This window comes from Schistocerca cancellata, chromosome 9 (genome assembly GCF_023864275.1).
Source record: "Schistocerca cancellata isolate TAMUIC-IGC-003103 chromosome 9, iqSchCanc2.1, whole genome shotgun sequence".
NCBI classification, from domain to species: Eukaryota; Metazoa; Arthropoda; class Insecta; order Orthoptera; family Acrididae; genus Schistocerca; species Schistocerca cancellata.
The window spans coordinates 99,587,717-99,612,309 of NC_064634.1; the positions used below are offsets into that span (position 1 = coordinate 99,587,717).

The 24,593-nt window shown below is 40.0% G+C and overlaps 1 protein-coding gene across 2 annotated transcripts in view; it reads left to right on the plus strand.

Moving 5' to 3' along the window:
* Positions 1–24,593, plus strand: part of LOC126101089 (jmjC domain-containing histone demethylation protein 1) — a 122,022-nt gene that overhangs the window by 52,236 nt on the left and 45,193 nt on the right. For both annotated transcript variants that reach the window (XM_049911767.1, XM_049911768.1), the window contains exon 12: positions 11,728–12,021. In XM_049911767.1, coding sequence (XP_049767724.1) covers positions 11,728–12,021 — 294 coding nt within the window. The remainder of the gene's footprint in view (positions 1–11,727; positions 12,022–24,593) is intronic.

Here is a 24,593-nt window from a genome sequence, read left to right on the forward strand (position 1 = left end):
TAATTTTCATGATCTTGCTTCCCTTTCCAGTGTTCACAGTGGAATCATATACTTTGGTGGTAAGATGTTCAGCAAGCTCCTGTTTACCATAAAGCAAGGAACTGGGAATCCTTATCAATTGAAAAGAAAATTAAGAACATACCTCATTAGCTACCCTTTCTACAATTATCAGAATATCTAAATACAGATAGAAAATTTCTGTTAGCTACATGGCATTTAACAATTTTTGTTAGAGCTCTATGGCAAGTGATAATGTATTATAAATAGAACTCAGTATTTATGGAGAGAAAAAACTTCTCTGAAAAAATACCATTGCAGTTGAGAAAATGTTAAACTACAAATAGCAGGTAAAAACAGCAGCTATATAATGGGTAAAACTGAACAGGGAACATCCTTTTTTCAAAGGAAAGGCTTTCTTATTAATTTAGTCAATTAATTTTAGATGGCATAAATGTGAATAACATTAGGCAGAATAGGGTTAGTTCATTGTTAATACAGTATACAAATTAACTTTCTGATGTCTTTGTTTCTTGTTAATTATACCTAGATTTGTTCCACATACCTGAAGATTCTCATTCTTGGTTTAATCTGTAGAACAGATTAATGAACAAAAAAGCTTAGATTTCATTATATCCTGCAGATAGTCTCAGATGCTTTAACAGAAATGTATGAGTATCAGAAATGGTAGAGCATGTAGCTGATATTAAAGCCTTACTAATTACATCTTTTTATAGTGATAGTTTAGCTGTTGGATAGCTGCTATCAGTTACTGTCTTAAAGACCTTATCATAAACCACACATAGACTTTTGCTGTCTGGACTTGACCAGTGCCGCCTTGTGGTAGTTACTGTATGTGATAGAAGAACCTAACTTGTGTGTACGGTGCTCTCTTCACAAAATGATGCATTGGAGTAGTCTGTACTTCTTACGAATTTTTAAAATCTTTCCATTTTTACTTATTCTGTTACAAATAGCATTCATACCTTTAAAAATTTTCTTTTGGCATTTTGCCATGTTAAAATATGTTGTTGTCAGCTCTTTCGTTCACTTTTTCCGACCAGTCACTTCACAACTACTCCAAACATGCAGATGCAATAAATTAACATTTGATGCACTCTATTCCGAGGAATATTTGAATATTTGTTTGGTTAATCTGTTCCAAGTCAGGGTGTAAAAATTCCCAAGGATCGTCGTCCTTCAGTAAGCAGTTACTTCTCCACATTTAATTTTGAAGAATGCCGTGACCAATGCATTGGGGTAACAAGTGAAATTTTCCCAATCACAGTGAAACCTCTGCTGTATGTTTTCATACAACCCAGACTGTATAAATGAAGGAAATTAAATGAATAATCCAATGTTTATATAATAATTTGTGATAATGAGTTTCATCAGTTCTTAAAAACTCAAAGATGTGCAACAGCAAGCAAAAACTCGCCAAAAATTGCCAACGCAGGCTGCTCCATTTGCCATGTGTGCCACCACAATTAACAAGATAAGTTCAGTGAGCAGTTGTGTGAAGGCTTGTTTGTCTGTGTTGCAGTCCTCAGTGGTGTTTAATGTGTTGTGATGGCAGACAGAGTGCTATAAATGTAACAGATTGCTGGGACAGAGAAACACTGGTATCACATCAGGCGAACTTCATTTCATATTCATAGGTATAAATAACTGCCACGTGTGAAGGAAAACTTGTATGTGAATATATGCTTTCACGAAACCTGCAAATGCCGAGTTTGAACTGCAAATGGCACACATTGGCAATACTCCAGAATGCTGTTAGGTGATATAACAATTCACCAGCCAGTAAGAGCTCACTAGCCAGAACCCCCCTGCGGGTTCGGGGGTAAGAATAGGCCCGCGGTATTCCTGCCTGTCGTAAGAGGTGACTAAAAGGAGTCTCAACTGTTTCGGCCTTTAATGTGATGGTCCCCTAAGGGGTTTGACCACTCTATTTCCAAATTTTCCCCTTAGTGCATACCATTTGGGGAAGGACGCCTTACGTGGTGCATTCTATATCCATCTTGCCCTAAGATCTGGCATATTCGCTACTGTCATGGAATTGGACTTAAACTGAGCTTCCGGCCACATCGGCTTCAGTGTGTTCCGGGTAGCATACATTCCCTCCATTGTGCACTTCTATCTTTGCTCCCTTTACTAATGGATATTCGACACCTGACAACCAGTACGGTAGCCAGTCCGTTGTGGTGGGGTCGTCATGTACCCTCTTGGTGGTAGCCCCCTGACTACACAGGGATCGCACTGCTGATGCCTGAGCTGCTACCTCCCCACGTATGCCGAGGAGCAGATGCCTATCCCTCTGGGGCATCGGTACTCGCAGAGGCCATCCTGCCAGGTGGTCTTTGCTGCGGCTGGGTGGCGCCCGTGGGGAGAGCCCTTGATCGGAGTGGGTGGCATCAGGGCGGATGACCCGCAATGAAGCATGGTACATCATCTCTCGCTGGTGGGCCTCCACCAGCAGTCTCTAAGCGATCGAGGTCTAACCTCAACGGCAAGCAATACAATCCAAGATCATTTCCCTCCCTGGCCACTCCATGGGAGGAACACATGGCTCAAGACAGCAGTGGAGATTATTCACCCCAGTACCTTATCTGTACGCAGGTCGATGGTGAATCTTTTATGCCAACCATGCCTCTGTTTTTTGTGGAGCATTTAGAGGACAAGTTTGGGGAGGTGGAGGGCTTGTCCAAAATGTGCTCTGGGTCTGTTCTTATCAAAACAGCATCCTCTGCCCAGTCCCGGAGGTTGCTCACTTGTGACAAGTTGGGGGGTGTTTCTGTTACCATCACTCCCCATAAGATTTTAAACATGGTCCAGGGTATTATATTCCACAGGGATCTTCTTCTGCAGTCCGACGATGAACTACGCGCCAATCTAGAACGACGAGGTGTTCACTTCGTCCGATGCGGTGTTTTAAATGCTGGAAGTTCGGGCACATGTCATCCCGCTGTACTTCCAGCATCACATGTCAAGATTGTGGGCGTCCTTCGCATCCCAATACTCCATGTGCTCTGCCTCCCATCTGTGTTAACTGCGGAAAACACCATTCCCCCTGCTCGCCGGATTGTAGGATATTCCATAAAGAACGAAAGATAATGGAATATAAGACCCTGGACCGCTTGACCTACACCGAGGCTAAATGAAAGTATGAGAGGCTCCATCCTGCGGCAATGACGTCGACCTACGCTGCTTCTGCGACAACGGTTCTCCCATCATCACATATCAGCTCTAAGATCGGTCAAAATCCACCGGCCCCCTTGGTTGTGGGGGGCACTTCACTCCCTATTGCTCCTGCTCCATCTCCTTCAGGAGCAACACACCCCCAACCATCGGGCACATCAGTTCCCCCTTCCCAGCCAGAGAAGAGTAAGGCTTCTTCGGCTACTCTCGCCAGGAAGGGGTCCCTTGAGGACCTCCCTTCGCCTCCTTGGTTGTGGGGGGCACTTCACTCCCTGTTGCTCCTGCTCCATCTCCTTCAGGAGCAACACACCCCCAACCATCGGGGACATCAGTTCCCCCTTCCCAGCCAGAGAAGAGTAAGGCTTCTTCGGCTACTCTCGCCAGGAAGGGGTCCCTTGAGGACCTCCCTTCGCAAGTTCCGACCAGCGGAAAAGCAGACACCCGCAAGTGGCTGAAACAACCGCCAGTCCCTGGTCGTAGGGCCTCACGGTTGTCGTCTGTCCCTGAGACTGACCCAGTGAAGCCCTCGAAGTCTGAACAACCGAAGGCACAGCGAGAGAAGAAGAAGAAGAAGAAGAAGAAGAAGAAGAAGAAAGTCCCGAAGACTAAAGACATTGTGGTGGCACCTGTCCCACTGCTTCCTACAAGCTCTGCGTCTGAGGACGAGGTGGAGATTCTGGCGTCCGCTGAGGACCTCGATCTCGCCGGTCCCTCAGCACCATTGATAGCACTAGCACAGGTGCTAAATTGGTGGTGGCAGGTGGCCCAGCAACTTAATTTGCCTCCTCAGTCCCTTCACGCCCTTCTCAGACATGGACAATGTCATCCTCTAGTGGAACTGCAGCGGTTTCTTCCACCATCTTGCTGAGCTCCGACAACTTCTCAGCTTTCACCCTGCCTTCTGTATTGCTCTTCCAGCAATGCGAACCCCTGCCCTCCATGGCTATCGGGGTTATTATAAGAACCGGGCAGCTTATGAAAGGGTGTCTGGTGGCGTCTGCATCTATGTCCTTAACTCTCTTCACAGCGAGTCTGTCCCTCTACAAACAGTTTTAGAGGCTGTCGCTGTTTGGGTGTAGACGCCACAGGCTGTTACCGTCTGCAGCCTTTACCTGCCACCGGATGGTGATGTCGTGCAGCATGTCCTGGCTGCGCTGATAGCCCAATTGCCGCCACCTTTCTTGTTACTGGGCGACTTCAACTCCCATAACCCTCTGTGGGGAGGGTCAGTGGCAACAGGTCGAGGCGCCACCATTGAGCATTTATTGGTGCAGCTTGATCTCTCGATTTTAAATGATGGTGCCTTCACACACTTCAGTGTGTAGCATGGCACATACTCCGCCATTGACCTTTCGATCTGTAGCCCTAGCCTCTTACCGTCTGTCTAATGGAGTGTGCATGACAACCTGTGTGGTAGTGACCACTTTCTGATCTTTCTGTCACTGCCACGGTGTCACTCTTCTGGGCGCCCCAGCAGATGGGCTATGAATAAGGCTGACTGGGACTTGTTCTCCTCCATTGCTGCTATTGAGCCTCTCTATGACGACGTTGATGTGGTGGTTCACTCAGTCACCACCAGCATCGTTACTGCCGCAGAATCTGCCATTCCAAGTTCTTCTGGGTCCCCTCGGCGGCGGACTGTGCCTTGGTGGTCGCCCGAGATCGCTGAAGCGATTAAAGATCGCCGGCGGGCGCTCCAGCGTCACAAGCGACATCCCTCCATCGTACACCTTATCGCCTTCAAACGGTTACGTGCACGAGCCCGCCGCCTTATCTGCCAACGCAAGCAAGAGTGCTGGGAGCGGTATGTGTCCACCATTGGCCTCCATGTCACTCCATCGCAGGTATGGGCCAAGATTCGACGCCTCTGTGGCTATCGGACCCCTGTCAGCATCCCTGCGCTCTCACTGAATGGAGCAATTTGTACTAACTCCGACGTAATTGCCAACCGCTTGGCAGAGCATTTTGCTCTGAGTTCCAATTCTGCTAATTACCCAGTGGCCTTCCACCCCATTAAAGAGCGGATGGAACGTCGGAACCTTTTGTTTCGCACCCACCATCCAGAATCGTACAATGTTCCATTCAGTGAGTGGGAATTTCGCAGTGCCCTAGCGGCTTGCCCTGATACCGCTCCTAGGCCAGATCGCATCCACTGTCAGATGCTGAAACGCCTTTCAGTGGACTGCCAGCGACGGCTCCTCGACCTTTACAACCGTATTTGGGTCGAGGGTGAGTTTCCGTCACAATGGCGGGAAAGTATTGTTATCCCCATTCTGAAACCAGGCAAGAACCGTTTGGAGGTGGACAGCTACCGTCCCATTAGCCTCACCAACGTTCTTTGCAAGTTGCTTGAACGGGTGGTGAGCCGGCAGTTGAACTGGGTACTAGAGTCTCGGGGCCTTCTGGCTCCGTCTCAGGGTGGGTTCTGTAAAGGCCACTCTGCCGCCAACAATCTGGTGAGCCTGGAGTCGGCCATCCGTACTGCCTTTGCCCGCCGTCAGCACCTGGTCGCTGTCTTTTTCGACATGCGGAAGGTGTACGATACAACATGGCGTCATCACATCCTTTTTACACTTCATGGATGGGGTCTTCGGGGCCCTCTGCCAATCTTTATCCGCAATTTTCTGTCGTGTCGTACCTTCCGCGTGCAAGTCGCGGCATCCCATAGTTCCTCCCGAGTTCAGGAGAACGGTGTGCCACAGGGTTCTGTTTTCAGTGTCTGCCTGTTTTTAATAGCCATTAATGGGCTCGCTGCGGCGGTGGGAATGTCTGTCTCAGCGTCCTTGTATGCTGACGACTTCTGCCTTTACTACAGCTCTATTGGCATTGCAGCTGCTGAACGTCAGCTACAGGGTGCTATCCGTAAGGCGCAGTCTTGGGCTGTAGCTCATGGGTTTCAGTTTTCGGCAGCCAAGACCTGCATTATGCATTTCTGCCGGCAACGCACTGTCCACCCGGAGCCGCGGCTTTATCTTGATGGCGAACTCCTTGCAGTGGTGGAGTCACATAGGCTTTTGGGGGTGGTCTTCGATGTTCGGTTGATTTGGCTGCATCACATTTGGCAGCTTAAACAGATGTGTTGGTGGCATTTAAATGCTCTGCGATGCTTGAGCCACACCCGCTGGGGCGCCAACCGATCTACCCTGTTACGGCTCTACCAGGCGTTAATCCAGTCCCGTCTGGATTATGTGAGCCTGGCTTATGGCTCAGCATCCCCATCTGCGTTGCGGGTGCTGGACCCTATCCTCCACAGTGGGATACGCCTTGCCACTGTTGCCTTCCGGACCAGCCCTGTGGACAGCATACTTGTGGAGGCAGGTGTCCCTCCACTGCACTTACGATGCCAACAATTACTAGCTGCTTATGCTGCCCATGTTTTTAGCTTGCTCGGGCATCCAAATCATGGTCTCCTGTTCCCACAGTCCGTCGTCCATCTCCCAGAACGTCGGCCCCGGTCGGGATGTACGATCGCGGTCCGCGTCCGAGAGCTTCTCTCCGGGCTTGGGGTTTTCCCTGTTCCACCTCCTTTCCGGGCCCCTTTGCGAACACCCCCGTGGTGTGTGCCTCGCCCTTGCCTTCGGCTGGAATTGGCACAGGGCCCAAAGGACTCAGTCACTCTGGAGGCCTTCCCCCACCGCTTTCTCTCCATCCTAGCCACGTATCAGGGCTCTGGCATGTTCTACATTGACGGTTTGATGGTTGCTGGTCGTGTCGGTTATGCTCTAACTCTAGGGGACCATTCTGAACAACGTTCATTGCCGGCTGGCTGCAGTGTTTACACTGCTGAGCTGGTCACCATCTTTCGAGCCCTAGAGTATATCCGCTCCTGCTCAGGTGAGTCCTTCGTTATTTGTAGCCATTCCCTGAGCAGTTTACGAGCTCTCGACCAGTGTTTCCCTCGTTCTCGTCTTGCGATGGCTATCCAGGAGTCCCTGCATACTCTTGCCCGTTGCGGCTGCTCTGTGCTCTTTGTATGGACCCCCGGCCATGTTGGGATACGCGGCAATGAAACTGTTGACCGCCTGGTGAAAGAGGCCACCAGTGCACCATCTCTGGAGATTGGCCTCCCGGCGAATGATTTGCGGGCAATCTTACGCTGCAAAATTTTCAACGTGTGGGACACTGAATGGCGCAACCTGCCCATGCGAAACACTCCGTCCTATCAAGGCGACGATGGGTGTGTGGCAGTCATCCATGTGAGCCACTCCCAGAGATTCAGTTGTTCTTTGTCGGCTCCGTATTGGCCACACCCGGCTGACACACAGTTATTTACTGCGTCGGGAGGACCCTCCTCTACGTCATTGCGGGGCAGCTTTGACAGTGGCCCACATTTTGTTGGCCTGTCCCCTTTTATCTGTGATCAGGCAGACATTTGCGCTGCCTGATACGCTCCCTGCCCTTTTAACTGATGACCCTGCTATGGCTGGCTTAGTTTTGCGTTTTATTTGGGCAGGGGGTTTTTATCATTTAATCTGAGTGTTTATGTTTTATTTTATTGTTTTGTGTTGATTCTGGCCTTTGGCCTACAGTTTTAAACTGAGTTTTTAATGTGTTCTCGGTGGTTGGCTTTTCCCTTTTTTTATATCTATGGTCGGCCAGCCACCGTCACACACTGTGTGATTTTAATTTGTTTTGTCTGATCTCTGAGTCTTTCTTGTCTTGTGTCGTCTGACGTCTTTTCTGTTGTTAGTTTTTTTTATTCTCTGTGGGTGATTTTAGTTTTTTTGGAAAAAGGGATCGATGACCATCGCAGTCTGGTCCCTTTAACCCCCACAAACCAACCAACCACTAGCCAGAAATGGCCAATTTTTCTTCATTCTGACAGAGCATGTTCTTAGAGATTGTGTTTGAATTTAAGAGGTTGAAGACCAATATTGTTGCCGAATATAGTGTCAGAAACACATGCAGAAGGACGAGACTGAGTTATAAGTGGCGCAAGAAAAGTGGCTGTTGCACCCCATCGTCACTTATGTACTTGGTCCGGAACACTTCTCATTGATTGTCCTGTTTTTCCATTGCAGCAGCCTAGCAATAGTTGTATCATAATTGCGAGGTGAAGCTAAACATTGCAATTTGTGTTGGTAATGTCGATCGTGGATTATGTGAGCATTTCCTCTCTCCCATCTACCCTCTCCTCAACAGCCTAAAATATTCCTCACCTCCACCACCAACTGCAGTGCGAATCGTGTCTATTGTGCCACTTATAATCGTTAGGTCACATCAAATGTCAGAAGGAAGAAAACGGGTCGATGTCAAGCGAGACTTTGAGTAAGAATGTAGAATTGAGGTAAACCTTACTAGGAAGAAATGTAAAATCGAAGAATTTTTAGCATTGGTATTAAAGGTTTTTCACAGTGGCTACGAATTTATGGCGTAGAACCACGAAAAATGTAAAATCGAAGTTCCACAGCACATGAATATTTTTCATTTCTTAACAAAGTGTTATAGCATGTTAATGCTAAGAAATATGCCTGAAATATAGATAAGTTTAGATGTAGCGTAAACACTGATGACATATCTTGTAATCAAACTTACAACTGTCTTATCAAGATCTGCTGTGTCTCACCTGCATTTGTCAATTTGTGTTGAATGATGGCTCTTCTAGTTATGAAAACTTGACACTTTGGTACCTCTTGCAAGAATCAGTTCCCTTATGCCTCACAAGCATTCTTGATAACTTCTACAATATCTTTATCTGCTTAGCTCAATTTCGACTCTTGTTTCTCATTTCACGTTGACCATTGTGAATCATCTTCCTTCCTTGTTTGCAATTCTTCCTGACACAGTAGTGAGGTACAGGACTTATGTTTGGAAGGACAGTTGTTAAGCTCCTTGTTTGGCCTTCCAGGATTTAGGTTTCCCATTGTTGCACTAAATTGCTAAAAGCAAATGCCAAGATGGTTATTTTGGAAGCTACACAGACAGTCTTCCTTCTTACCTGTCCACAGTCTGCTCTTATGTGCCCTCTCTCATCTCCATCGTCAGTGGAACATTAAGTTTTAATTCTTCTTCCTCTTTCTTGTTGGTGTTTGATGCCTTATTCGGTAAAAATGGAAGCCACACAGGATCACCCTGTTTTCTGTCTAACTGTTGAAACCCTTTTCCTCGGGAACATGTAGATACATCAAGTTGAAATGTATCTCAAATACTAAGGCCTATTGTCCCTTGGCGACATAAAGGGAAGCTTCTAAGCCAATACAGGCAGAACATACTTCTGTGTGACACATTTTGTGGTAGTCACAAACTCACTCATCAAAACTTAAACAGAGTATGTTCTGCTGGCCTAGAATCATAAAATTTGGCAACAAGAAAGGTCTCACAGTAAAACCAAAGGGAAAAAAATTCGAAAACTGTAAATTTGTAGTTACATCATGCAAAAAAAATTATAGTTTCTTATCTGACTCTTGTCTTTTTGTCCGTCTGTTAAGAACCCTTTCTCCCTGGAACAGGTACACACATATGAAGTTGAACTTAATGTCACATACTTAAATCTATATGCCCTTGGTGGTGTAATAAATATAAGCTAACTCAGATCAGCCAAAGGCTACGGCTATCTATGAATTCTGATACTCACAAACTTGCTCATCAAAACCTAGAGGGTACTTCCCATTGGGTTAGAATCATGAAATTCAGCTAGAAGCAAGGCTTCACAGTACAAGTAAAGAAGAAAAAAAATGAAAACTTTTAATATGTAATTATATCACACAAAAAATATTTCTTTTGTCATTTGTTATCCAACCTCAAACTTGAAATTACGACAGTCAGTAGTTGTGCATTCATGTTGACATTGGTAGAAGTCAAACATCAGGGCAAGGAACGACCTCTTTGTTCATAAGATGTATTTCAGATTTTATCCATCATCAGGTATCCAGGAGCTATTGTTATGTGTAGATATGGCATTGTATGTGGAACACCGTATCTACGTTTAATTATCGTTCCTGGATATCTGATGATGGATAAATTCCAAAACACAACATAAGAGCAATAAAGTCATTCCTTTCTGGTCTTTGACGTTTGCCATTGCGACCAAGTCAACATGAGTGCAGGACTGCAGATTATTATAATATTGGCCACGTGTCTCCCGAATGATTTTGTGTCACATTTGTATTATTGAAATTAAAATATTCTTGGAACCCCTGGGATTGACATCCTGCCAGTATCAATGTTGATAACAGGCAAAAATGGTAGAGATTCTCATTCCTAAAATGGGTGAACAATATCCATATACATAATTAAGCTTGTATGGAACACTCTGTGTGCTAGTTCTACTCGCACGTGGCCAATTTTTTGCAGGGTGCATACGCACTGGGATATCTGGGAAAAACCTGGGAATTTTTTCGTCTGGGAGAAAACCCGGGAACCTTTTAGAATTCTGGGAATTTTTGATTGTGTTAGTTTTGAGTCAATTTTTTTAAATTTTAAATGGTAAGAACTGATAACTCTAACTAAGAATTTTTCTTCAGCCCTCTATTGCAGAATAATAATCCAGCAATAAAACATAAACGAGAGAAAAGCACCAAAGTAAATTTTTAGTTGCAAAGAAAATGTCATTTACAATGACAAACCACAGTATGTGCACAAGCATCCACCGATAGCAAAATGTATCTTAAGGTTTTAGGACGAAGACTAAGCAATACTTCGCAACAGACTGGTTTCATTAAGCATGGCATCACAACTGTTGCTTCGGAAACTTAACGTCCTGTTTTTGGTCGAACTCATATTTATGCTTTCGCAATACAAAAATACGACCAAACATTATGCTGCACGTCAAAAATCTTTCCAAAATGCATATTTTTTATATTTTTTTGCTGGGTTTCGTTTCCTAAAGTGCAAGAATTTCTACGCTGGTGTATAAAAACTTACCATTCAAAGGACTGATAAGTTTCATAGTTCAAGGGAAAGTTTACCGTCACTTAACATGGAGAATTTGTATTTTCACTGGGGAAAAAGTGTATTTTCACCCAGGAAAAGGTGTGTTTTTAACTGTGTAATCCGAGAAACATTCAGCAAATTTTTTGCTTGTCCATGTATACATCCTGTTTTTGTTAGTTTTTTTCTTTTTCCCATATTGCTCTTGTTTCCTTGCTGTTCCCCTTGGAGCTCTTTGAAGATAAATGTCTTTTTTCTAAATAAATTTCCATTATCACTGATTCTTAAGTATTATTTCTTTGCTGATCTCTTTGAACGTGGGTGTTGATGTCTTTTCCAAGAGATATTTGAATACTTTCTCTGTTTACCTGTTCCCACCCATTCCTTAAAGTTGCCCGAAGATCATGATGTTCCATTTTGCAATTACTTCTACTTCCCGTATTTTAAAGACATCCATGGCTAATACATTCTTTTGTTAATTCAAATTTCCGTGTTACACTTTACACTGTGATTGTTTAATGGTTGCTGCATCCAGCATTTATTACGGAAGGATTTTCAGAGGAGCTCAATTAATTATTCTCATTCAGAATCTAAATATTTTACATACTTAGTGCAGTTTTTCTTTCATGTATGAAGTATGTACAGCGTCGTGCTTCTTTACAGCCACGTCACTTCCGGGCTCGGGCGAAGTCATCAGACATTCGTCGCATGTCAGTCAGCAGTGATAATAGCTCTATGTTAGACTCTAAAGACAATCATATGCTCCAAGATGTGAAAGGGGATATGGATGGTGAAATGGACGGAGAAGGAGAGGATGATGATGAAGAACAACCAATGGAGAAGAAGCCACGTTTGGAGCCAATGCTAGATTCTGTAGTTGTAGTAAAAAATGAGCCATTGGATGATCCAGATAACAGTCCTCCACCTCAACCAACGGCACCTGTGATACCTGTGAAGGTGAGTGGCATGTATTAGTGAAGAAAGCAGTTATTCAGCTTTACCCTGTGCCTCACAGTGACAAATTATGCGACCTTGCATCAGGATTCACATTCACATTATTACTTGTGGTACTAATGTGCATAATATTGTTTGTGCTTCACAAGCACTTCTGCTTTCAGATTTTGTAGATGGTGAACATGGGTATATTGGGAACAGCATGAGACTGTCAGCATTGGTTTTGAGTATCCATTGTCAGACGTAACAAGTGATTTTCATTATTTTACACTGTCATCAGCTAAAATAAATACAAAATTCCAACTTCTCTTTTGATATCAAAGGAAATCCACCCTCTTATCATAGCGTCATGCCATCATCCCCACCTGGCACCGTATCTGGTTATTGAATCGGAGCACATCTTACTTTTGTTTGTGGAGACTGGTGTATGGTCCTGTTAGCTTGTTTGTTTTTAAAGAGTGAGATTATTTATGGGACAGCAGTTTTGGGAACAATTTCTCTGTTTTCATATAAGCATTGTTGCATGTTCAGTTTTTTTTTGTATCGATCTGTCTGTGAATCAGCCTGTGGGCAGTAAATGTCTGATCAGAAGGATGTGAAGTGCTCAGATCTATTCTATAATGATTTTGCAAGATAGTTCTATTTCCCTGTTCAGAAAAATTGATACCAACACCTAAATTGAATCTTCTTTGGTATTGAAAACTGATTGATGAGATATCAGTACATTTTGATCTGTACTGACAACTGATATTTTGTTATAAACTTCTTTGTTTCGTTTATAAATCTACAAATAGTTTATTTGTAGAGCAGTTTGCTGGAATGAAACATAACAAACTTTGATGTTTCAAAAAGAAGAGCCCCTTGCCATCAATGTTTTTGAATGAAAACACACAGTAACAATACGTCAAATACTTAGCAATTTGTATCTTTTGGCTTTCCACCATAACATATCAAAATCATAAAAGCTCAATAACAGGATCAGTCCAACAGTCACTTCTTGGAATGAGTGTATTACGAAAAGCATTTGGGTGAAATTAATATGCGAACGTGGTAGAGTTAAGCATTGGCCATTTATGTCATGGACTATGCATCTTCGTGAATAATTAGTAATTCATTCTCCCTCTTTGTATTCATTGACAAATACAACATAAAGAAAATAAATCATTAGTTGTAAAACATATGTTGCGTAAGGACAATTTATGGATATATTGTAACAGGTTATCCACAATATTCATCTTTTACATTTTTGTGGAGTTCATAATATGTGAAGCAGTGATGTATTTTGTGTCTAGACTATGCTGTAGGGAGTGTGTTTGTTAGCTACATTGAATAAATATTAAAAACTAACAACTTTTGGGCACGTGATAATTGGTTTATAATTTCTTGAATTAGTAATTGTATTTGAGCAGCAAATTGAAATTAATATTTTCCATTACGTAACTAAAAAGAAAATTACTCTAAGGAGGAGCCTTCAAAATGAATCTTCAATCAAAATAAATTGATAGATTACTTCCCCCATCGCATCCTCCCCTACCCACTTTACACACACACACACACACACACACACACACACACAAAAACCAGAATGCCTCTTCTATTAGATGAATAGTGATTTACTCTCATAGGAGTATTAAAACTGTGATCAGGTCTGGAGAATTATTACTTTCCAATCAACAACAAACAGAAACACGAAGTGACAAAAATTTTAGTGTTATATTTTAGATGTTCCTTCGTATGACAAGAGAAAGGTATGAGTTGCCCCCATTGCTCTTCTTCCAACTTGTAATTTTTCACTTGGACATAGTCTTTGTGATTGTTGTTCTACATTTTATTTTCCTCCCACCCCCATTAGTTTCTTCAGACACAATTTCTGTTGTTCATCTACAAACGTATAATATTTCCATGTAGTTTCTATATACCCACTACCAACGCTTAAAATGCTCCTTCCTTCACTGATTGTTCCATATGTCATGACCATATACATTATTCTTGGATTGTCTTGATGTAGTTCTCATCCTTAATATACAGAAAATTCTGAGTGAATGAAAGTGTCTTCAGAGTGGACTTTTGACTGTGTTATAACATTTGGCAGTGCATTTAGGTGATCCTATTGCTTGCATCTTCACAAAGAACTTTCAGATGTCTGTTTTTGATTGATTGACTAGGAACTTATTACCTGGCAGTGTTTATTACTAAACTCCACACAAATTTCAGAAATTGGCAGTGCTTTTTTATGTTTGACATATTTTCATATATGACTGAACCGTAGTGACATTCTTCAGTTAAAAGCCGGAGAATGAAAACATTTGTGATGTGGTTTTTCATCATTTGGAAGACTCATTTACACATCTCATTCTCATGTCATCAGTTGAATTACTTTAATGTTAACTCATGTCATCTGATGATTCATTTAAATGTTGAACAGAAGATTAGATTGGTCGTTTAGTTGTAAATAGAAAATTAGCAATTGGAGGATGTCTTTTATTCATTGGATCATTGTATTGCTGTTATTAATTTTTGCTGCATCAAAAACTGTGGATATTTTTTCTAATAACCAGTTTTACATTTACAAGAAGACAGAATGGCTTTTCAGTACATACCTACAGGAAGCGAAATTGTAAGTGCTGTTGATATATAGATTTAAAAGTGGATAATTTTTTCTACTTTTAGATATGGGTATTGGCAGTACTTGGAATTTTCTGCCTTTAAGGTAAATACTGGCCAGCCATTCTATTTCCTTGTAATTTTACAGTTTTCTAAATTGAATTTACTTTTTGATACAGTTTTACATTTACTAGGTTATTGGTAAAATAGAAATCACACTGCAAAGTTAGATGAGAACCAGTTGGAAGGATAGGTCACCATGTGTCCACAGAGCAATTCTTAACTGACATAAGTAGTGTACATGTTGTCATCAGCTTCTGAGGCAGAATGGTTGTCCAGGAAAGAGTCACTGGAATTCAGTGACCTAAAAAGACAAAGTTGTTCAGCCTATATTACATTCTGCTTGAGCTTCATCTGCAAAAACAAATGGTGATGTGTCTTTCCTACTGCCGTACATAATAAGAGGTACTATGATATTCTCTCTACATTCTTCATATGCAAGAATGAGTTTGCCTAAATAGTTGAAGTTTAATGCCAGTTAAAAGAAGTGTGTTGAACTTCAGCTAATGGCTTCTTTTGCATTCAGTTTGTGTAATTTTGTTTCCAGTGCCACTCAAAAAAACCTTTCATACTTTTATGAGAAAGTTTTAATTTATAATTGGAACATGTATTATTAAAAGATTGATCTCATTTCCTCGACATCTAAGAAAACAGTGCATTTTTCTTTTCTAGTCGCATTGACTTCGTAGGCTTGTAAATACCGTAATTGAGTAATGAAGAAATCTGTTCAGAAGAATGAGAGGACTCTGCAAGTAGACTGAAGACAAGTGCTTCGTGCAAGTGTTGGAGGGCCACAAATTGTGGAAGATCTGTTAAACTAATTGTGAATGTGTGTCTTGCTAACTTGCAAGGAAAAAATAGTTTCATTAAGTTGATTGAAAAGCTGTGAATCAGTTTGTTATACACACTGAGTACTCTAACTGAAAAAATGTTAAGGGTGAGTGTGTTCTATATCCTATTCATTTCTCTTTTTGCCAGTCTACAACTGGAGTTAAAGCACCACTCACCAGTTTATCAGGGAAATGCACAAAGTTGTGCAGTTCAGTGTGAGTCAAGCAGTATGCCTGTTATAAGACATTTGCAGAACCTTTCAACTTTGGACATACAGTATTTCAGATTTATATACTTTATCAATATCTTTTTTTGTATTTGGGGACATTCTGTGAAAGAAAAATACAGTTGTGCCTTTACAACACAATATTGCAATGAGCCATTACGATAAAGGTATTACTGGAATTCATAAACATATAGAAAAATTTTGCTATTGAAATTGTTGACTTAGTTGACTTCTAAAACCTAACATACAGGTGTCAGAGGAATGCAAGTCAAATGTTAAGTCATAAATTTAATTAATAATGAATGTTCCATATCTAGTCAGAATTCATGAATAAAAATTTCTGGAGGTTGTACATACTACTTTTCCAGTATTGTATCTTTATCAACCTCAACATATGTGAACAGATTCTGTTGCACATTTGTAAAGTTTTCCGATTTTGATTTTTTTTTAATCTGAGGTTTGGTATGTGAGCTATGTTCTGTCAGATGAAGTTTGTCGCAATAGTCACACTTTAATATATGGTGAGATTTTGTTATGTCTTCAGTTGCTTGGGGGTAACAAAAACTTTGGTATTATAGATATTTATAGCTCTTATTACTTTTTTGTTATTGTGAAAGCACTATATGATAACTAATTAGCATTTTAGCAAAGTGATGTCACAAACGTATTTCATTGTGCTGATTTGGACTTTATAGATTCTTGATGTAAAGTTTCTTTGATATATTGATGGTGTCCACAAAATAGTTTTGAAAATCCTGTTTGGATATTCATTTGAGAATTTTCTCTCCGTTATGTGTTAGCCTCTCCTGAAGGATCAAAACTTTTATGATTTTTTCTGCAATAAGAAATCCATTTTGTATGGAATTATTATTGTGGGACAGCCCTCTTTTGTTGGTGAGCTGTAGGTGGTATACACCACCTGCTGCTGTGTGTGGTTGGAATCTGATTTAGCTAGTATATACTGTTTTGTTGTGAATATATTCATTATACTCTTCTTCAGTTTTGGATTTTTTCCACTGCCTTGAGAAAACAAAGATTTGCAGAATATAAATATGTTTACCTTTCAATTACTGCAGCTTTTGACATTATTGGACAGTTCTGTTCTTTAAATTGTTACCATGACTGAATATGTTGGGTAGCCTCAAATGAAATTTAAAACAATTATTTAGTTAATCCATTGGAAGGACATGATACAAAGGAAGGTTATCCTCATTAGTTTCAAAATGGATGAATGTAGAGAAAAAAAACTTAGTAAATATTCGTAATTCCTGTGACTTTCAAATTAGGCATATTGACAATGGATTTTCAAATTAGGCATATTGACAATGGAGAGAATGGGGAGAGTTAACAAGCTATAAAATGATGTTCCTACAGTAATTTATTTTTCTTTAATTCTTTTTGTTCTGTTGCACAGTTACTCAAATGCTGTTACAAGTTATCAAATGATTGCTGCTCAACAGAATTCACCTTGAGAAGTGTAGTTGTCAGCTCATAACATTTTACTAAATAATTTCGAATTAAAGTTGGTAGTGTTACTAGTGCTTATGACAGTCTGATAACTTCAGTAGTATACATACTTTAAAGGACACTTTTGAAAATAAAATATTAAAAACTGAAAGTCATCATTTGTATATGATGATTTACCATCATGCTTGGTTTTTAGGCACTTCTGTATGTACTTTGCTGTTACTGACAAACTTCTGTGCATGGCTTTAATTTTCCTTGATTAACAGCATGATACTGATATTAAGCATGGATTAGATAGCAATGTTTGTCCAGAAGGAATGATAGGTGTAAGGGGCTGCAGCAGTCCAATAGTACTCGAAAGATGGTACCTTTCTGAAAGTTTCACAGAAATATATATCCTAAAACAGCTCTCCACCTTTCCTTCCTCCCCTTCTTCCACCCCCTCCCTCCTCTCTCTTCCTCATCCCTTGCTTTCTCCGCACCACAGCCTGTGTGCTGAGTGTTTACATAATCACCTGTAACATAAAGGAACAACAACAATGATAGCACAGCCCTCAATGTACACCTTTGGTTCCAGTACATAGAGGATTGGATCAGCTGAAATATAATGTTGAAGATATCTACTTAATTAATGCGTTCTGTTCAAATAATAATTGAAAGAATAAAAGCATTTTGTTCATTGTGCAATTACTAATGTAATAAAATATATAGATGTAAATATACAGGTGATATTTTTATATTCAGTACAAATTATTAAAAATTTTGAAAATGTGTATTTTAAGTCAATTTCTATTGTGTACATTATAATGTAAATAAAATTTTCTACTGTCTGGAAACATTCAATGTACTCAATTATTGCTTGCATTCCCATGTACTAGAATTAAGTGCTTATTTTTGCTGCCTGCTTGTAGATGTGCATTGAAAAGTGCAATGCCATATTGATGCATTGTGTAGCTACATCTAATACACCTTGCAATTTACATGCTACATACATACTACTAATTAGCTGTCAACCAAAAAACGTTATGTAATGTGATTATTATGGGAAATAATACAGGAGAAAAGATTGTTTATTAGCGCTGTGTTCACTGTCACCTGACACTGTAAATGGATTAAATACTTGGATACAATTGTCAATAATTTGCTAATACAGTTTAATACAATTTTATTTAATTTGCACTTAGTCTCTCTCTCTCTCTCTCTCTCTCTCTCTCTCTCTCTCTCTCTCTCTCTTTTGCGGGCGTTTTATTTTTTTTACATTTGGTTTGCATTCGGTGATGAAAGACTGCATGTACAGACAAATTTGTTAGGTGAAGTATGTCATTTTATGAATGACACTACAAATAATCAGCAGCATATTGTAGCTTGAAAATGTAAAGGCATAATATTTCCTTAAAATGGGGCGAAGAACCTCTCTTGCATGCACTGTTTCAACACATCCTTTCCATTAATGGCCCAGTCCAATGTGTTAACATCCTCCTTTGCAGTATATTTCTATTTAACTTGTCACTCTCTTTTTCTGTCCTAATATCAAGCTTTTAACATCAGGTATATTTTACTTGGTTTCACGAAAACTTTGTCAGTTTTCAGCCTAATATTTACAGTATGTTTACACTAATGAATAGCAGTTAATCGGCTTATTTTACTCTTATTTTGACTGTGCTCACTATTAATATTTTATTGGTGTTTCTGTGCATTCCTTATCTTTTCCAGTTTCCAGAAGGGCATCTTCATGTTACATAGTACTTTCTTTAGTTATTAATGATAAGTAGGAACCTCAAAATGAAGTGCTTATATTTGGAGCAAAATTATGCATTTGTTTGACTTCAACAGTTTTCCCCAGAAGGTCTTTGCTCATTTTCTACTTTTGGCTCGATTTAAGCTTTCAATGAATGATTGCTTTTGTTAAGAAGCGGCAGCAATTTTTCTCTGCCTGATCGAAATACATGCACCAGTTTTGTTCTCTGGTCGCGACAGTGCATACAATATTAGGTCACAGTGGGGCATGAGTGTAAACAAATGAGAACATTGACTGCATGTGGGACAACCCTGACCTCCGTGTTGCAGGGCAGTCAGCTTACAACCATATTCCGTGTTTCTGCTAAAGCACATGTGAGAGCTGTACTTGTACCCTGTGATATTCCACTAATAGTCTCATTTCAGACTAAGAAAAGAAAAAGAGCAATGTACAATCCAAAACAAAGCAGAGTGAACAAAGCCTTTTCTAAACAGCCACTGGGAATTGCTTGTCGCGTGAAACTGCCACAATAAAATGTCCGCATAATACCAACTGTAGCTAGCTGTCAGACAGACATTCCTTTGTTCTAACATGATAGGTCCCGTGGCTGAAGCAATGCAGCCGTCCGCATTTGATGATTGCATGAGCGTAACTTACAAGCGCACTGATACATTACTGTATTAATGCGTAAATGCACTCTTTAATTTTGGGAACACATCCCTGCACACATTCTCTTTCTGAATTGGGTTTCGCCAGATGTTGTGGAGTACCAGTAACCAATCTTCTTCAATATCTATCTGCAGAAAGTAGAGCAATTTAAAACTGTCATTGATAAAATAGACCCTTAAGATGCAGTTCACTATGAAATAGCATTCAGGTAAATTCACATTTTGAGGCACAATTTGCATCTATATTTGCATTTACTGCAAATGTTAATGTGTCATATCCTTGTCGTAAGTGATATTGCTTACTGCCAACTAACAAAAATGCAGGCTTTTTTTAGCCATTGTCGCCTCCTTGATGGTGCCATCTGATTTATGAGTATAGGCTGTGTTCTCGGGCGTAATTCCCTCATTACTGTTCATCTCTTGCTGTAGGAGATGTCTTCTTAGGTCATGCAGGTAGATGTTTCAATTCTTAAAACATCAATGGCTTTCAAAGAAAGTGAGTTCTTTGCCTAGTGCTAGCAGTGATAACAAGAACAGCTGAACAGCATACTGGTGTCCGTGCTATAACCCCCGTATTGTGGTGTCACACGAATGCTGCTGAAGACCACAAAGTCAGGCCTAAAAAGATCATGAAGCACAGTTGATTTTGTTTACTTTATTGAGCACCAAAGTACTTTTCATTCCTTCTCTCCTGGGGAAGTTGTTCACTTTTTTTTTCCATAGGTTTTAAATTTATTATAATTCCAGCCTGGAATCAAAATGTTTAATCTATCATGTTATTTATTTCAGTCAGTAATAACCATCTTCAGACCTGAGTATAAACATGTTGCAGTATACAAATCACGCCATTGTGTGTGGCTGTGCATTCAAAATTGTTAACTGTTTCGGCTTCGTCAAGCAAATAAAATTCTGGTAGGTACCACAGTACCACAATACAATTTATTGTGACAGATCCGAAATGACCCATGATTGCACTTCCACATGTAATAGTATGATATGTATAATGCAACACATTTCTGCTTAGGTCTGAAGATGGTCATGACCAACTAAAATTAACACTGTGATTAACATTTTGATCCCAGACTGGAATTATAATGAAGCAAATACTTTCCAGGATCACAGTAAACTTCATCGTGACTATCTCACAACTTGTGGACTTTAAATTCTTGCTTAGTAATCACTAAACTTGCATGGATAAAAGTATACTGTTATTGTTATATTCCCAGTAAAGTGTTCAAAATATTTGCTTTTTGAGGCAGCTACTATTACAGAATATAAGCACTTGAGCACGTAGTCCGACCATCTGCACTACGGAAAATAAAGTGACTGCAGCTAATTTGCTGTGGTGGATTGTTGCATGGAGAATAGATCCAAAATTGATACTTACGACCCTTGATCTCTCGCTTGTATTAAATTATATTGGTGTCTGGTAGTAAGAGCCGTCTAGCATTGAGTAAGTGAGGATAATTTCACCAAAAAATGGAGGGCATTTACTGAAGTGAACACTGATCAGAAGCAAATAACAAGCCTTCACATTTGAGAAGAGGTGATAGTGGCAGCGCTTTGGTTGCTGCCTGTCTTCCATGCTTCATGCATCTATGTCTGTCTGAATAATCTGCAGGGAACTGGGTAGTTCATGGGCACTTAACCCTTTTGTTGCCGCAGACGTGCTCTCTATGTTTCATGATGAGTTCTGCTCGCCAAATACTGGTGTCTGCACTGGGAGACAGCATTCTGACCTATGTGAAATACTTTTATGACTTGCTGAGACCTATTTGGGTGAACGTTCGATTTTTGTGTGTCTTGCGTCTGGTATTTCCACTTGATAAAGAAGTGAATTTCTTTTTGTTATCAGTCGTACTTAACTGCGCTGCATCAAATTAAGTAAAATGTAGCATGAAATTTTAAAGATTTTGCAGAGGTAAAAACGCATCACGTGAACTTTGTGTATGGTTGATTTTAGCTCATATATTGAAGCAGATGAAAAGTAGACAAGATACCAAAATGTCAGAACAATATCTCATTTCATTATCAAGTTATTGGGTTTTATGTCCAAAGGACAGTCATACATGATGCACCCGTTCATGTCCTTGGGTATTGCGAATCGTGGTCATAACAATTGTCACAGATCATAAATGAATCAAGATATCATAATAAGGTTTTTTTTGCAAACGATAGTACACGCTGAGGCACATACATTTTGTGATAAATACTCTAAAATTTTTTATTCACCGAGATGTGGAAATAACTTGCGTGCAGCAGTGAGTGGTCGGTGGCTGAGTGTGCATACAGGTGCCAACAGCACTAGGAAAACCCAAGCAGCGTGTATATACATGTCCACAGCATGTTGGAAACAGCATAGCAGAATGTGCATAAATGCTCACAGCAGCAAAAGGATTAAAATTTTTTCTCATTTCTTATTCCATATTTGAATGGAACAAGGGAAAAATGTTTGTGCCTTCAAAGAGATTTACATCTTGCTTGTTTTGTCCTTATTAACCTCACTTGAGATGTGAGATAGCAGTAGAATGTCTTCACAGTGAGTGTGCCTTTAAATTGTGGTTTTCATAAATTGCCATTGCGCGTTTCCCAATAAACACATTGCAAGATCCTTTTGCATCTTCATAACATTCCTATACTGACTGAAACAGTCAGCTGTAAATCTGACATGTCACTTGTGTACCATTTAAGTAATATGTGTTAGGAATATTCCACTCTGTTATATTTGTTTATGATTTTCATCTTTAAATTATGTAATTGAAAATTACATAACTTCACCCTTAGCTGTTGATATGGTTGCCCAAACCAACTGACCATGACTATTTGTACACAATTTGAGTTGCTCAGTGTACTCCATGGTCACAAAGACATGCTACTCCATGATCACACAGATAAGCAACCTGTCTTCTTATTTCTTTTTAAAAAATCCATCTACACATCACAAAAATGAATTTGGAAATATGTTGCGAAATGGTAGAGAAAAGGTCTTGGACAACAAACTGTGCATTTGTGATTATGGTTATGTTCTGTGCAAAATGGATGATTTCCATGCAGACCAGGAAGTAAGTTTTGAAATGTTTTACTTAGTCAAACAATGCAGTAGTATTATGGTGCATGATAAGAAGCCTCATCAAGGGAGGAGGAATGGGGCAGAACAAATGATATCTTTGACACAAATTATAACAATAATAATTTTTTTGTCACTCTATCTTCATTACTTGTAGAACATAAAACTATTTATAAAGCCACCGTGTCATACAATTTTCAGTTTATTATTGAATTGAGTGGATGTACAATAATATTAAATATTAATGAGTTGTTGAGCATAGGCCGGCCTTAACTTGCCTTCTTGGCAGTTTCTCTCTAAAATAAAACTACAGTTTATAGCAGTTTGGTTCTCAGGTGACATCCAATAACATCCTGACTATCCCAGTTGATTACAACAAATTGTGCACTTGCGTGTGAATGTTTGTTCTCGCAGGCTTAAGCATGTGTTTCTCATAGGCAGCCACGAAGGCTAAAGTTGTATCATTCTTTCCTTGTGTTGCTGGCAGTATTATTGAACAGAAATAAAGACAATAACTGTATCAACATCAAAATACAGTGTAACCTGCTTTTATACATTTCAAGGGACTTCAGAAAAATGATGTAAAATGTGGCAAATAACGTTTTAAGCTGTAAAAGTTACGTATTTGATACCTCCTTGTATCTTCGCACTTTATGTATGATATATGAACATAACAGTCATCAAAAGACTTGTCAGGGACTTTTTTACTATCTATTAAAGGTCTATTATTTAATAAATACCTCTGATGTAACTGGAATTGACAGGTGTCTGGCAAGTAGAAACGTTTGACTTAATTTCAGATGTCATAATGTTTTTGGAAAGCCTGCAGTTGTCATTAATTATTTAAATAATGAAATATTGCACTAGTCACACATTTTTTTAATGCTTAATGTCGCACTTCGAGAATTTTTAATTTCAAATGTCATAATCGATGTTTTTGGAAAGCCCACAGCTGTTATTCATTATTTAGATAATGAAATACTCCGCTAGTTACGTATTTTTTCATGCTTGACGACAAGTTTTTCTCATTGTCAAGTGCCAATATGTTCGTAAGTATTTTGTGTGGTGTTTGAATTTGTGTTATTCTGCCTCTCATGCACTGTAGTCATCTTTTTGAGGTTATCAGGTACTGTACCACCTCAGTTTGCGTGTGCATCGTTTTCTACTTAACTATCACTCACATTGCTTGTGTAACATCACAAAATATTATACGAAAATACTGCACTTTACAAAGAGAATAAATTCTCAAAACACATTTTGCTCTGCATGAAAAAAAATTGTATCTGGCATTGTGTTCAAACTTAAAAACATTTGAGCAACACAAAGTGAATGATAGTGTCAACTAGCCCTACAAGAGGCCAAACCCCAAATACGCTACATATGGTTCGACAGAGGTGTCACGATGATCACAAAAATCACGAAACTGCATTTGCATGGTAGAGAGTTTGGAAATGGTTGTGAATGGTCATGATATCTTTATTCGAACGGGCCTAATTACTCCCATCACCATCATGCCAAGTAGTGCTTGGCAGCAGCGGGAGATACGGCACGAATTGTTCCAACTTTTACACATTTACCAGTTCAAATATGCTGAGTAGAGTGCCCTGGTGTCAAGAAACTTAAACACGTAATATTTGTAAACACTATTGGATGGTCAATATGCCAGCGTTATTTTTTTTCTTGACAAATATTTTTTTTTAATGCATAAATTGCGGGAAAATTATAAATATTTTGATGCAAAATCGGGTGCAGATTAACATTGTGGTCATAGGAAATTTGACGGCAACGATAAATGTCGTAAACGGCGGGAAAACATTAATTCCGGGAACGTAAAAGCGGGGCTATACTGTACCTCGAAATGATGTGTAACTTCTGCAGTTCATCACACAATGCTTCTTTTGTAATCTGATGACC